We start from the raw sequence: 12479 nt of genomic DNA on the forward strand, positions 1-12479 counted from the left end.
TTGTTAGTTCAAAAGTTTGGATGACAACGTATAATAGCTACTCAGTTGTCATTTTCTTTTGTCTTCTGTATGTATGGTCTAACGTTCATGTTTTCTCTGTTTGCTTACTTTTTTGAACCTTTTTCTATTACAATCGGACTGTTTTCTTGCAATTCGGTTTGGTTTCTCTTTTGTTCTTAACAATTAGGTCCTTAGTTTTTTACTTTTTCTGAATATCGAATACAACCTAATCACTTGTAGTTACTTGCACTTTTCTGGTTTTCCACGTACAGTTAGTTGTACTTTGGTTTTCACCACGGCATTTATGACCTGCAGATTGTCACAGTCGGGGACTTGAGGCCAGCACCTGTCCTTTGGCACGAAGACAATGGAAGGAGATACGACAATGGAAGGTAAGCATTATCAATTTATGATCATGATGGACGGAAAGGAATTAATCATGTTCATTATATCTCAGGCACAATCCTCCTGGAGCAATTTCTGGTAAACAGCTTGGAGATGCAGCTCATCGACTTGTGGTTAATAGCTTACAAATGAAACACGAGCGTCATGGGCAGATGCCATATACTGATGGTGGTTTGATTGGCAGTTCGTCTTCCCCATACCAAAATGGCAGATACCATAGTCAAAACCAAAGGCCACGGAATGGGTACATTAATCGTGAAGAAAGATTTGTAGCCTCTGCTGCTCAGATGCATCCAAGCCATGCTTATAACCAGGGTTATGTTGATCAATCACAAGCGTATGTGAGGTCACACTGGCAGGCTCAACCCGCTCAACCATACCATCCTCCATATCAGAATGGTGTTACCAGCAACACCTTATGGTGCAGTGCCTGTGCAGCGACCATTTGCTCCACAGTATATGCCACCTCAAGGATATGGGGGCTATGGAAGTTATGGACCAGTAGTAGCACCACCACCGAGTCAGTGGGGACATTATGAGGAACCCCCAGTCGTGGCACTGCTTCCCGTCAATCAGGTGTCAACAGAGGCCCTGCCAACGTGCAATCTGTGTCCAACAGGTATTCATCTTTGGATAGGAGTAGCAGCAGAAGATATCCACAAGGCAGATATTAGTCTTTTGCTGATGCTCGCAGTGGAGTTCCTCCATAGTTACAGGCTGAGTTTCCTATAACCTAAGATGGTTGTATAGTAGCTAATTTGAATAATCGCAGTTTTCAGATGCATTCTTTTATTATATTGTTTGAAGAATTAGGTGAATAGGGCATAAGCCGGAATTTGCTGTTGAGATATGATCGAGCCCGAGAGGCCATTGTATCATAATGACATGGAATTCTCGTTTATATTGAAAATTGTAGAGTAGAGAAAATGAAATGGAAGAACAGATGCATCGTTGACGCCCTCCGTTCTTTGATCTTGCTTGAACATGGAAGTGCAGGCTTAGAATTCGTTTTGACCCCTATTCTATATGCTTATGTGCCGGTGTCTCCAATTAATCCCATTAGTTTCCTTGTCGGACAAACGATATCCCTATGAATGCTCGAATCTGACGTGAACAGTGGGATTTCTTGGATGAGCAAGAGAGTAATGGATCCTAATTGCCTGGGGTCAGTCTCCGAAATTTTATTATGAAGAATTATCTGGTTTCTTCCTTTTCAAAGGATATTTCATCTGACGCATGCGTTCCCAAACTGGATACCCGCATGCCTTTTCGACAATAACATAAGTTTACATCTTGGTTGAATCAAAAGCCTTATGCTACTTGGTGTGCAAGTGATTGCAATAAATCAGCAGCACGAGAAATGTTTAACCCGATATGGTGCATATTGGCACAGCTTGGTAGCAGCATGTCGTGTGGGAGTAACAGGTGCATTTCGGGAGTTAGCAATGCAAACTCCATCCGCAAAAGCCTGGAGTCAATTGTGGAATGCGATTTGGAAATGAAGTTGCGGTAATCAGATTGGTAATTAAACAGGTTGGTTCTAGTCATGGCACTGAATAACAATCTAAAAGTTACTCGAACATGTTAGTGCGGTTGTCTGCCACCTTAGTAATCTGCATACAGGTGGGTCTGGTAAACATTGCTCGACGTTGGTTAGTGAAATCTTCTGTGTTTTTCTGATATGCCAGGCATGAATCCGCTGGTTACAGAGTTATCCTATCACTTCCCAAACTTGCGCCCTATGAGCCACATGCTTGGCAATCCGTGCAAGTCTTCACTCTGTCTTGACTGCTACTCATTGAATGAGAATTTCCGTTTGTGGGAGTCAGCTTCTTACGTGAGTGAAGAGCTTGAACTTCGTGGAATCGTCGACGTGATATCACATGCTCCAATACCTGTCCTCCAAAATTTGTTCGCAGGGTGGACAAATTCCTAAGCTAACCTATATGCAGAGGCACAAAGAACACAAATTGCTTCGTTCTTGGCTGTTGTCGTCCTTAATCAAACCTATCCTGGGGCAGGTAACTGGACACTTAACTTCATCAGAGTAATATTGTTAGCCGTCGAGAGGCCCCATGCTGCTCGCTGTAGAATGTATAGAGAAACTAGAAACCAATTAGCTGCAAAATATCAAGGGATGAGTTGTTCTTTTATAAAGGAATTGATTACTTGCTCACCAGTTTGGGTGACATCTACGCCAGTTTCAGTGGAAGGCTTAGTGATGCGTATTCATGCGACGCTTGCAGCCAAATTATGATTCATAAGACTTGCATCGGTGCTTATATGATAAAAACTGGTTTTCTGGAAGAGCTTTATGGGCCCATGATGGCTCCGGAAGCGTAATTGATGGCTATGACAATCCAGAAGAACAAATTCCCTGATTTAGATCTGTTTCTGACAAACCAAAAATGAAGTTCATGGTTAAAAAAAAAAATCAAAGCTTTCAAACAACCAAACTTATGGAGGAGAGTAAACAGAAACAGAGGTTATCATTGATTACGCTTTGGTGACAACGAAGTGTGAATTGTTGATTATTGATTGCAATGTGGTGACTATGAGAGATGGAGGCAAGAACTATGAAAGAATACCAAATGCAAGTCATAATGGTTCCCGTGGTCAGGAATTCAGATTCTGACCAGATGTGACTTTCTGCCTGCGGATGAAGAATCAGAAATCTCTCATAATTACAGAACTTAAAAGGATGTTGGTGAGACGACAGGCTCCTGTGAATGTGGGAAATTCATCATAAGTTGCATCTTGCAGATAGCTATAGGTGGCCAAGGCAAACAGAGCAAGCTTGGAACGTGATATTGACAATGTCAATTGTTAGAATTAAGAAGATTATCGTGTCACTGGTATAAGAACTGAATATTTTAGGAAGGCAACTGTGTCAATCATATGAGAAATGGATTATCATATCTGAGGGAGATGATTGTATCATTGTTATTAGAATTCAAGAAACTCATGGGAACAACAGCTCCCCGAGTGCATTTTTTGGACTTGGATCAGCCTGCTTCCCAAGTGCAACTAATGTTAGGGTCCGCACCGGGTGGGTGTGCATCACAAGTATGGACACCCTTAACTTCTATAAAGATTTTTCCAAGAGAAAACAAACATTTCAAATGTTACGTGTTTTCCCTCGTTTGAACTTTTCAAAGGTCTGGATAGGATCAATCTCTGGCCGGTCAACCAACCAAAAATATTCAAATTCTTTTTGATATTTACATCTGTTGCGTAAACTGTCTCAAGAGACATGGTATAACTGATCGGGCAGGCAGTGGGTTGAAAGCGCATCGTAGATTCGATTTCCATGGGTGCTGTTCTCCTGATACTACAAACAGTGGTTCCAAGACACCTTTTAAAGAATGCATTGTACCCTACCCAGGTCCCGTACATAGTTAATAGCCCTGAAGGCAAGGGAAATGAGGGGTTTTTAGGCTTCTTTTATAGGTAACCTCCTACTAACTCAAAAAATGCTACCAAACCATATCAAAAAATTATTAACATCTTCTGTTTTTCTATGAGGACCCAAGAAAAGTATCACAGCATTCATGAAATTATGCCCCACGAAACAAGACGTGATGACGTCCACAAATTGAAATATTCTCACCCAATCAAGGATAAAGGATAGAGCTAGGCCCCAACTATTAATGAGAGAGCATAAATGCCTAAATCTTAGGGCGGGGTGGCACTATAAACCTACCACCGTCTGGAATCACAGCATTAAATTATCACGCCGACATCGATCAGAAGCTAGCAAGAAGAAGATACCTGCGAAGTTAAGGATCTTTCCACGACCACCCAAATGACAAAAAGAGTAAAAGAAAGGAGACCACCATCAGAAAAATAAAAAGGTTACATGAAAAGATAAAAAAGAGTCCGGTCTAATTGGCTTAGCAACCCCAATTTTTCAACTCAAGCGGCTCTTGGTCCACCGGGAAATTAGTCTGAAAGTTGGATCCAGCGACGAAAAAGACAACTCCAAACGAGCTGTTTCCTCATTCTTCAAGTGTCCATTGTTCCTTTCCTCTTCTGGGTCATACGAATTTTGATGTTTCACCTAACTCCAAAAGCTCAAAAGCAAAGCTCAGGCCAGCATGCAGCGCTGGTCTGTGCCTCGTGAGAAGGACCATCAACCTCTACCAAGATCCAATACGCCAACGAAACCACATGAACGGCAGGACCCACCGAGAAAAGCATGTAGGCCAATAAGCATTGAAGCCTTGGACTTGATCTTGGCAGCTCCAAGACAAAGCCCCTTTTAGACCCACACGCTTTCTGTACCTTCCCTGGTCAAGAACCTCCATGGCTCCATCCCACAACTTACATCCTTTTCTAAGGTATGGGCAGAGTAAGGAGATCAATTCGCCATGGATAAACTGTCTTGGAGTGTTTTACCTGCTACCCAGATCATCAAATCTTGCAATAATCCGAAGATAACTGACTTAAATCAAACATTTGGTGGTCATTCTTAATAAAGTTCCTCACGGAAACTGCATGTGAACCTTGACCGCTAGTACCCACAACAGGTTGTCATTATCCAGCGTTTATATCCACAAAATTATTCCGGATAGATTCAAAGAACACTATATTGCAGGGTTTTATGAATCTATTCTAAGTTTTAAAACCGTTTCATTAGACAGTAACAATTTGCTACTGGTGCAACTACCCACTTCATCTTTGTGACGAATTAAAAGATATAATGGACAGATCATGACAAATTCTCAAGGGCATTAGCAGGCATATAAGAACAGTTAATTTGCAATAAAAAATCCCAAGTTGAAGTTTGGATTGAATACGATATTCACGAGGGCAGTTGTAAAAGGACAACGGCGAAGTCGAAGCAATTATTTTAATGTCAATGATCAACATGTGGCAACACTAGCGCTTCCCCTTTAAACGAGAGATCATATATCAAAACCAGTAAAGCAAGTTCTCGACATTATAGAAAACAATAATTACTTGTAATATCTTAAACACAAAAGGAAGAAACTTTGGGAAAGCCTGGAGAGCCGAACCGCAGATGCCCTTCAGTCATCGGCCAATTTGTTGGAAATGAAGGAGACAAAAGACATTATTGACTATAAGCTTCCCTTCCATCAAGGGGGAGCTTCATAAAATAAAAATAAAGATTGGAAGAGAAAAAAAAAAAAAAGGTGGGGGAATTAGAAAGTGCAATGTTAATTTGAAAAATAATGTTCATGAAAGTGATAACATGTTGCTTTAAGCAAGTGGGCTTCAGCCATCCACATCTTATAACAGTTATTAATTTGTTAAAAAAAAGGTAAAATTATCCCTTTGCTGCAATCTTGGACCCGGAATCACGGGGTCAAGACTTGGACAATTTGTCGCCGACAGTGACGACGGGCCCTCCCTTTACCAACCCTTCCTTTTCCCTCCCATCTCTTTCATCCCTCACATGAATCCTCTACGTTAGTCACTTACAGATAGACTACATTATCTCCTGCTTTTTGACGTGCAAGTAGGTTGAATCATTGGCCGAGGTAGGTTATACCGATTAGGTTAATCCACTGGTTTTTTAGGGACAAGTGAACGAAAATCCCACCATTCAAGTGAGAGCTAAAGCTTCTTCCTCCTTTTGCGCAGGTATCCAGGATTTAATCCCGCTTATATCATTTCCTTTAGCATGTCATTTGATTCAGTGACCAGCTGCCTACCAACCACTAATCCAAGCCCGAATGCCACAGCCCTTGTTCTTTCACACCATATTCTGCAGACCACTTTAGAACAAATGGTTGAACATTTCTTTCTACAAATTTGATTAATTTAAACTCGAGGGCCACAGCTCTATCTTTAGATTAGTAAAAAACACATGTTTGGATTGACATTTCCGTGAGTGTGTATTTCATGTGTTACTTCATGTTTTTTTGGGTCACATCGGTCATGGAAGGGGGAAAATTCTTGTGGTGGTTTTGAGGCCATGCGGTGGGCATTGCCAATGTATACAAGAAATGGGGGCCACCTTCTTTTCACCAACAAGTACGTGTTGTCTTTGTTTAGCAACGTATTTCATGAATCTATTATTTTAAAGATTAAAAAGAATTTATGAACATTTAATTCTAGTATTTTATGAATATGTAAGATAGATTCATATCACATAGTATTTTATCTATCCAACGACCTCTAATTGAATAGTTTGGCGACATGTTAAATGAAAATTTTATATATATATATATCTTCAAAAGTTTGGAACACATACGCACTTTTGAAAATAGAGGGTGGTAAATGTTATGGGTCCAATGAAAGGTAGAGTCCATGCATCGACCACGTGTTGCAGAACTTAAAGCAACGCTTGTGGCTCCCAGTTATGTAAAGCTAGCTAGCAGGTTGCGTGAGACGAGGCAGCCAGCTGCTTTTGATAAAGACACTGCCGTGTTAGGAACGGAATGTCCAACTTAGAGAGAGAGCGGGGCTGGTGGACTGATACCCGGCGCAGCGCAGTAAGAGTAAAAGGTTGACGGATATGGCATGAAGGAAGAGGTACAACTGAATTCAGGTCACAAGTTTCAAACTCTTGCTAGCTTCTAGTTTTTTGAGGGCTGCCTGGTTATAAGACCTTTTCCACTTAATTTTTATATAAATATCTTAAATTTTTTTGGCTTCTTAATTTGTCAACTGTTATGTGTACATATACAGATAATGGAGTTCACAGACTCTGTACATTGAGTAACTATGAAGAGTACTGAACTGATTATCAGCTCGCCCTCCCCATCAATTTGAATAAAAAATAATGTCCTGTCACATTTGAACTTTTTTTTTAACAAAATTAAAGTATGGTTTACGGTTTATACTTTTTCAGAAGTAATTGTATGCTTAGCACTTTATATGAAATATCAGTAAAATGAATTGAATAGTTCATGATCGACCTAGATAACTTCTATATTCGCGTCGGAGGATCTTGTCATTTGAATGCTAGCTTAGCTATCATAACGTTAGTTCTTCAAGTATGAGTTGGCCTTCCTCCTCCCCGTTGTGGTGGTAATTGGACCAGTTCAGATGGATCCTTAGATGACAAGCCAAGTTCTGACTCCAAGCAACTTTTTCAAGCTCTAGAATGATGATCATTTAGCCTTCTCTTTATATTTGGACTCAATTCAGAAAACCATACCCAAGCCGAGAGACTTTATTGCTGGTTAGAAATTAGTTCCATTGTCTCTAGAGCTTACGCTTATGCTTACTTTGGCTTATGCAAGAGTTAACACCCATAGAACTCGAACAAACAGTTGGCCATTAACCAAGCGCCAGCCCAACCAACTATTACGTCAAACCAATTAATGCCAACATGAAATTATTCAAAGGCTAACACAGTTTGCATATATATCTTTATAAAGTATGCTTTTAGAGGGACAAATGTCGATTTGATAAGAGGCCGAAACTGCCCCCTTACCCTGTGCCTGAGGGTCTACAAGGGACAAATAGGGAGATGGAAATTAGAAAGAAGCAGCATAACTGGCTATACAGGATCTGAAATGGCATGTTGATAAAGTTTAATGAACGAGCCACATGCATGGGGTAGGTTACAGTGGCGGAGCCAGAAAAATTAGCTGGCGGGGCACTTATTTAAAATACTCAAAACTAGTGGGGGACTTATATATATATATATATATATATATAAGGATAAATATTTAATATTCTTACTTAAAAATAAAGAATTTTTAAGAGACTGACACATCTTCTAATTTAAAATATCTTATCGGGAGGAAGAAAAAAAAATAAAAAATGGCATGGTCCGGACAGGGCCTAAAAAGCTTAAATTGAACACCTAAAACGCTAAGCATGACCAGGAAGTGTTGGCCTTTTATTTGACTTGTATAACCTGATTTACAAATTTATTTTCATATTAATACTATTGAATATTAAAAAAGTGATTTTAATAATTGAAAATGCAAATTTAGAAAATCGGTGTTAAATGTTTTACGAATAATCTCCTGTAGGTCTCGTGGCTCACTTATGCAAGCCTAGCCAGAACAAGCAAAGTCCGGAGACTGGTTTGGTACCAGCCCTGATAGAGTGTAAGACATCATCTACGACAGGGAATCCGAATCTCACAAAAATTTCGTACATGAAAAGATAATTTTCCAATGTGGGTAAGACAAAATATGTCATTTATTTTTTCTAAGTAGGCCACATGGTAAAGATGTGCGAGACAATTAAAAAATTTAAAATATTCAAGATAATTCTTGATAATTTTCCCATGTGGTTATGACAAATAAATTATAGACGACATGCATATTTCTAATAGGCCAAAGGGTGAAGATGTACGAGACCATTTAAAAATTTTACAATATTTAAGAAAATTCTTAGCCGTCTCCGAATGTGGCCTTCTTCTCTCACCTTTTTCTTTTTTAATTTAAACTCATGATTACGAAACAAATGTTTTTCGTGTACCACCACTCCGTTAAACTTATCATGGATAATTTCTCCCTTGCAATCATGTAAAAAGCCAGAGTTATGGTGGTATGCACGTGGGCTATCTTGGGCTGGCATGAGCAGGCGTCCACACCTGCCCCACGCTGGCTCCGCCACTGGTAGGTTACAATTAGTCTTCACGGGAGTTGGCATATGGGACGGAGCAGAGACAGGTAGACATTCAATCTCTATTTGAAATCTTGTGGCATGAATTTTCTGCGCTACAAAAAAAAAGAGCACTGATATGCAAGTTGAAGTACAATGTGTCACCCTAAAACATCGAAAGCAGCTCTGAATCTTGGAAGAATGAAAGGAAAGCAGGATGCTTTGAGGTTCATTAAGGGAGTGGGATTACCCTCTCACTCACCCAAAGTTAAGAAAGAAAATAGTTCCGACCAGTTTGAATATTCCTTTGCCTTTTTAGGTGAAGGGTAGTTGAGCCCTCTTTAACCAAATCTGTCCTTTGATTGGATCCGACACTTAGTGTAGTGAGGTGTGATCCTTGTCCAACCCTGGGTTTGGATTTGGATTCAGTCACAAAATTTATGCACTGAACCCAACTTTGAATGCTACTTAGATCAATTCCATCTTTTGTTCACCCCCTCGGATCGGGCCAAACGTATCCATATACGAGTTAGTAATCGGATAACATGCGGGCCTTTTGACCGATGTACAAATACGTACTTTCAGCTTCTTTAACAGATCCATAACCAAGAAAGTTTTCGCTTATCTTCTTTCAATTCATTAATGACTACCTTAGGGAATAAAAATGAGAGGTTGGATGAGGGCTTCAACCTTCTTCGAGCAGTGGGTTAAACCCTGGTCACTCGAAATGACTTTATCACATCCTAAGAGGCAAGTGAATATCAAATTTGGATTCGGTTGATCCATATGTTTCTATTAGAAACAAAATAGTAGATGATTCGGTATGCACGTAAATTCTTTACTAAATAGAATAGACTCTAAGGAACGATGGTTCAGCTAATGGAACAACATGCAACCATTCTACCCGTTTGGTAAGGACAACGGTTTATTACTATTCCATGAATTTGGTATCTAAATTAAGGCATATTTATGGGAACATTGTATGATAATATTTTTATTCAATATATTTGCTTAAAAAACTGAGTTGATTTGTAGAACATGAAGAAGTTGTTACTGTTGCCAAACGCCGTTAAAGCACATACGTTTAACTCTCGTATGAACAGTTTGCATACCTAAAGCTAATCCTTGACGTGCGTCATACAAAAGATAACTTAATCGACACTAGAACAAATACATACTTTGAAATGTAAATTTAGTAAATTTACGTTATGTAGACTGATTTGCGAAGGTATAAAATTGTTTTCCAATTGTAAGTACAAATTTCCAGTTACTTTTCCAAGGAAGTACGTTTTGACAGTTGGTTACCTACTGCTAATTTTTACTCAATCCGCATATTCTATCAACTCTCTCTCTCTCTCTCCTTGTTATATATATATATATATATATATTCACTTACTTCTCTCTTTTCCTAAGAGACATCTAGAGAGAGAAATTGGTTATTACTTTCTTCGTTGTTGGGCTCTTAAATCCATTTCTGTAACTCCAAGAATATAGTATAAGGGGTCAGACTAACAAACAAGCCAGTGAAAGTCTAGTGATCGGTTTAATTCCCATGGATTTTACACTCCATAGTCAATAAGGTGGCCATGATACAAAAAACAAAGCTACACTGTCCGGATTCTAAGTACTAATCGCAGCTCTAAACCGGAAAGTAGGATGTTCCTCGCACTCACCTGAAGCCATGTCAATTTCAATAAAGTGAGAAAAGAAAAGGTTGATGCAAGAAACAACACGTGGAATCAAGGAAAAGAAAAAGGGCCAACCATGTGAAAGGCATAAAAGCAACGTTTAGAAGACAAAGAAAACAAAGTGAAAAAGTCTCAACAACATCTCAACCCATCTTTTGCCAACGATAACGTGGCAGGTAGGCCTTCAAACACGATAGATAAGCATTCTTTTTCCATAGGAAGGGGTTCATGTCCACTATCTTGAAAAAGGAGCAACTCCCACGTCAAGAAAACCATCTTTTTATATATATATATATATATATATATATATATATATATATATAGTCATCCAACCATCTTTCTATACCAAATAAAGAAAAAAAAATGTGTGAATTGCAGTTAGAGTCACTCTTAATTGTCTATCATAAATTAGATGACCGAATAACTCTAGAAAATTAGATTCACTATTCAATATATATATATATATATATATATATATTGAAAATCTGTATTTCTAGTTGGATAGTTATTTATTTATTTTGTGTCGCTAAAAACCATTGGAGAAGGTGCATTTCATCGCTTAAATCCATGAACAAGTAACTGGTCATTGTAAATGTATTTTTGCAAAGTTTTTTCAGCAACACAAAATAAAAAAAATAACAATCCAACTAAAGAGGTGACATTTCATTCATTAGACTCCGTTGCTTATTGCAATCTCTTCCCAGGAAGAAGTGCAGGAGCAGCTCACGCAATTCCCAGATCATATATATATATATATATATATATATATGTATTCATTAATACTTATACTTGTACAGCTCTTCATGTAAAGATGGACGGAGCCAACTAGAGAACTACTGTTCAAAGAAATCAAATTCCACTTTGCCAACACCAACCTTGGACAATTATTGGACATTTGATTATATATTTTGGAGATATTTAATTGCTAAGCTTGTTTAAATTAATGGGAAAGTGGTTTGATGATTCAACTGTCATCATTAGGTATGCCCAATTAGTACTTCTGTATAGCAAACGTGCATTAAGATATTAGACGTATTCTGCATTACGCTGATGCAACTAACACGTGCCATGTGCTTGAATGGCTATGCTTATTAATGCACAACCATTATCATGAAGTTAATTAAGAATTTATTAAGTTTAGCTATTTTAATGACAATGAAGGGTATGCATTGGTTAGCAAACATATTAAAGGAAACGTATATAAGAGTTGATTTTCCTTGTACATATATATCTTTGTGCCAATTGTGTGGACACGAGCGCTTGCATATATGTAACATCACATATAATTGTACGTAAACGTTGTGCTTGTCTTTGTGTGCAAGCAATAGAAACATGGCGACGTGTTTGCGAGTCATTTTCTGTTGTGGAGTTATTGCATTGATTTTATCATCTCTAGAGACTGAAAGCATAGTGATAGGCAAGCTATCCAAACATGGTTAGAGGTAGGGTTACCTTGTGGTTGCTGGAGGTGGGAGAATGGAACTGTCTACAATATCCACATTACAGTCCATCTTAACATGGACAACAAGGATGTGTCTGCTTTAGTGAGAGAGAGTAGTGGGTGTTTTATATTTGGCATCGCTTGCTTGGAGTGATGGAAGTACAACTACTGATGAAGGAAGCCTCCTCATGCACTGCCTACTAGCAGTTCAAGAAATCGATAGGCTTGATGGCATCATTAAGGTAATTTGTAACAATGGAAGTTTCATTAGCCGCTGCTGCAAGTACTTGAGAGACAATTCTGTTCAGTAGGTTTTGGGTGACCCCCTTAGTCGAGTGCAAAACAAGCTGGTTTTTATTAAAGATGACCCAACACTTGAGGTGTTTCATTTGCTTAAAAGGGTGGACAGG

The 12479-nt window shown here is 38.8% G+C and overlaps 1 protein-coding gene across 2 annotated transcripts in view; it reads left to right on the forward strand.

Annotated features, from left to right (window-relative positions):
* The window catches only part of LOC116260303 (5'-3' exoribonuclease 3), a 29516-nt gene extending 28149 nt beyond the window's left edge, over window positions 1–1367 (forward strand). Inside the window, exons 22-23 of one of the 2 annotated variants that reach the window (XM_050079467.1) lie at window positions 316–392; window positions 458–1367. In XM_050079467.1, the coding sequence (XP_049935424.1) occupies window positions 316–392; window positions 458–944 (564 nt within the window). In that variant the 3' untranslated portion in view covers window positions 945–1367. The remainder of the gene's footprint in view (window positions 1–315; window positions 393–457) is intronic. The other variant, XM_050079466.1, reaches the window with a different exon arrangement.
* Window positions 1368–12479: the final 11112 nt, after the last annotated feature.

This window comes from Nymphaea colorata, chromosome 9 (genome assembly GCF_008831285.2).
Source record: "Nymphaea colorata isolate Beijing-Zhang1983 chromosome 9, ASM883128v2, whole genome shotgun sequence".
Taxonomy (NCBI): domain Eukaryota; kingdom Viridiplantae; phylum Streptophyta; class Magnoliopsida; order Nymphaeales; family Nymphaeaceae; genus Nymphaea; species Nymphaea colorata.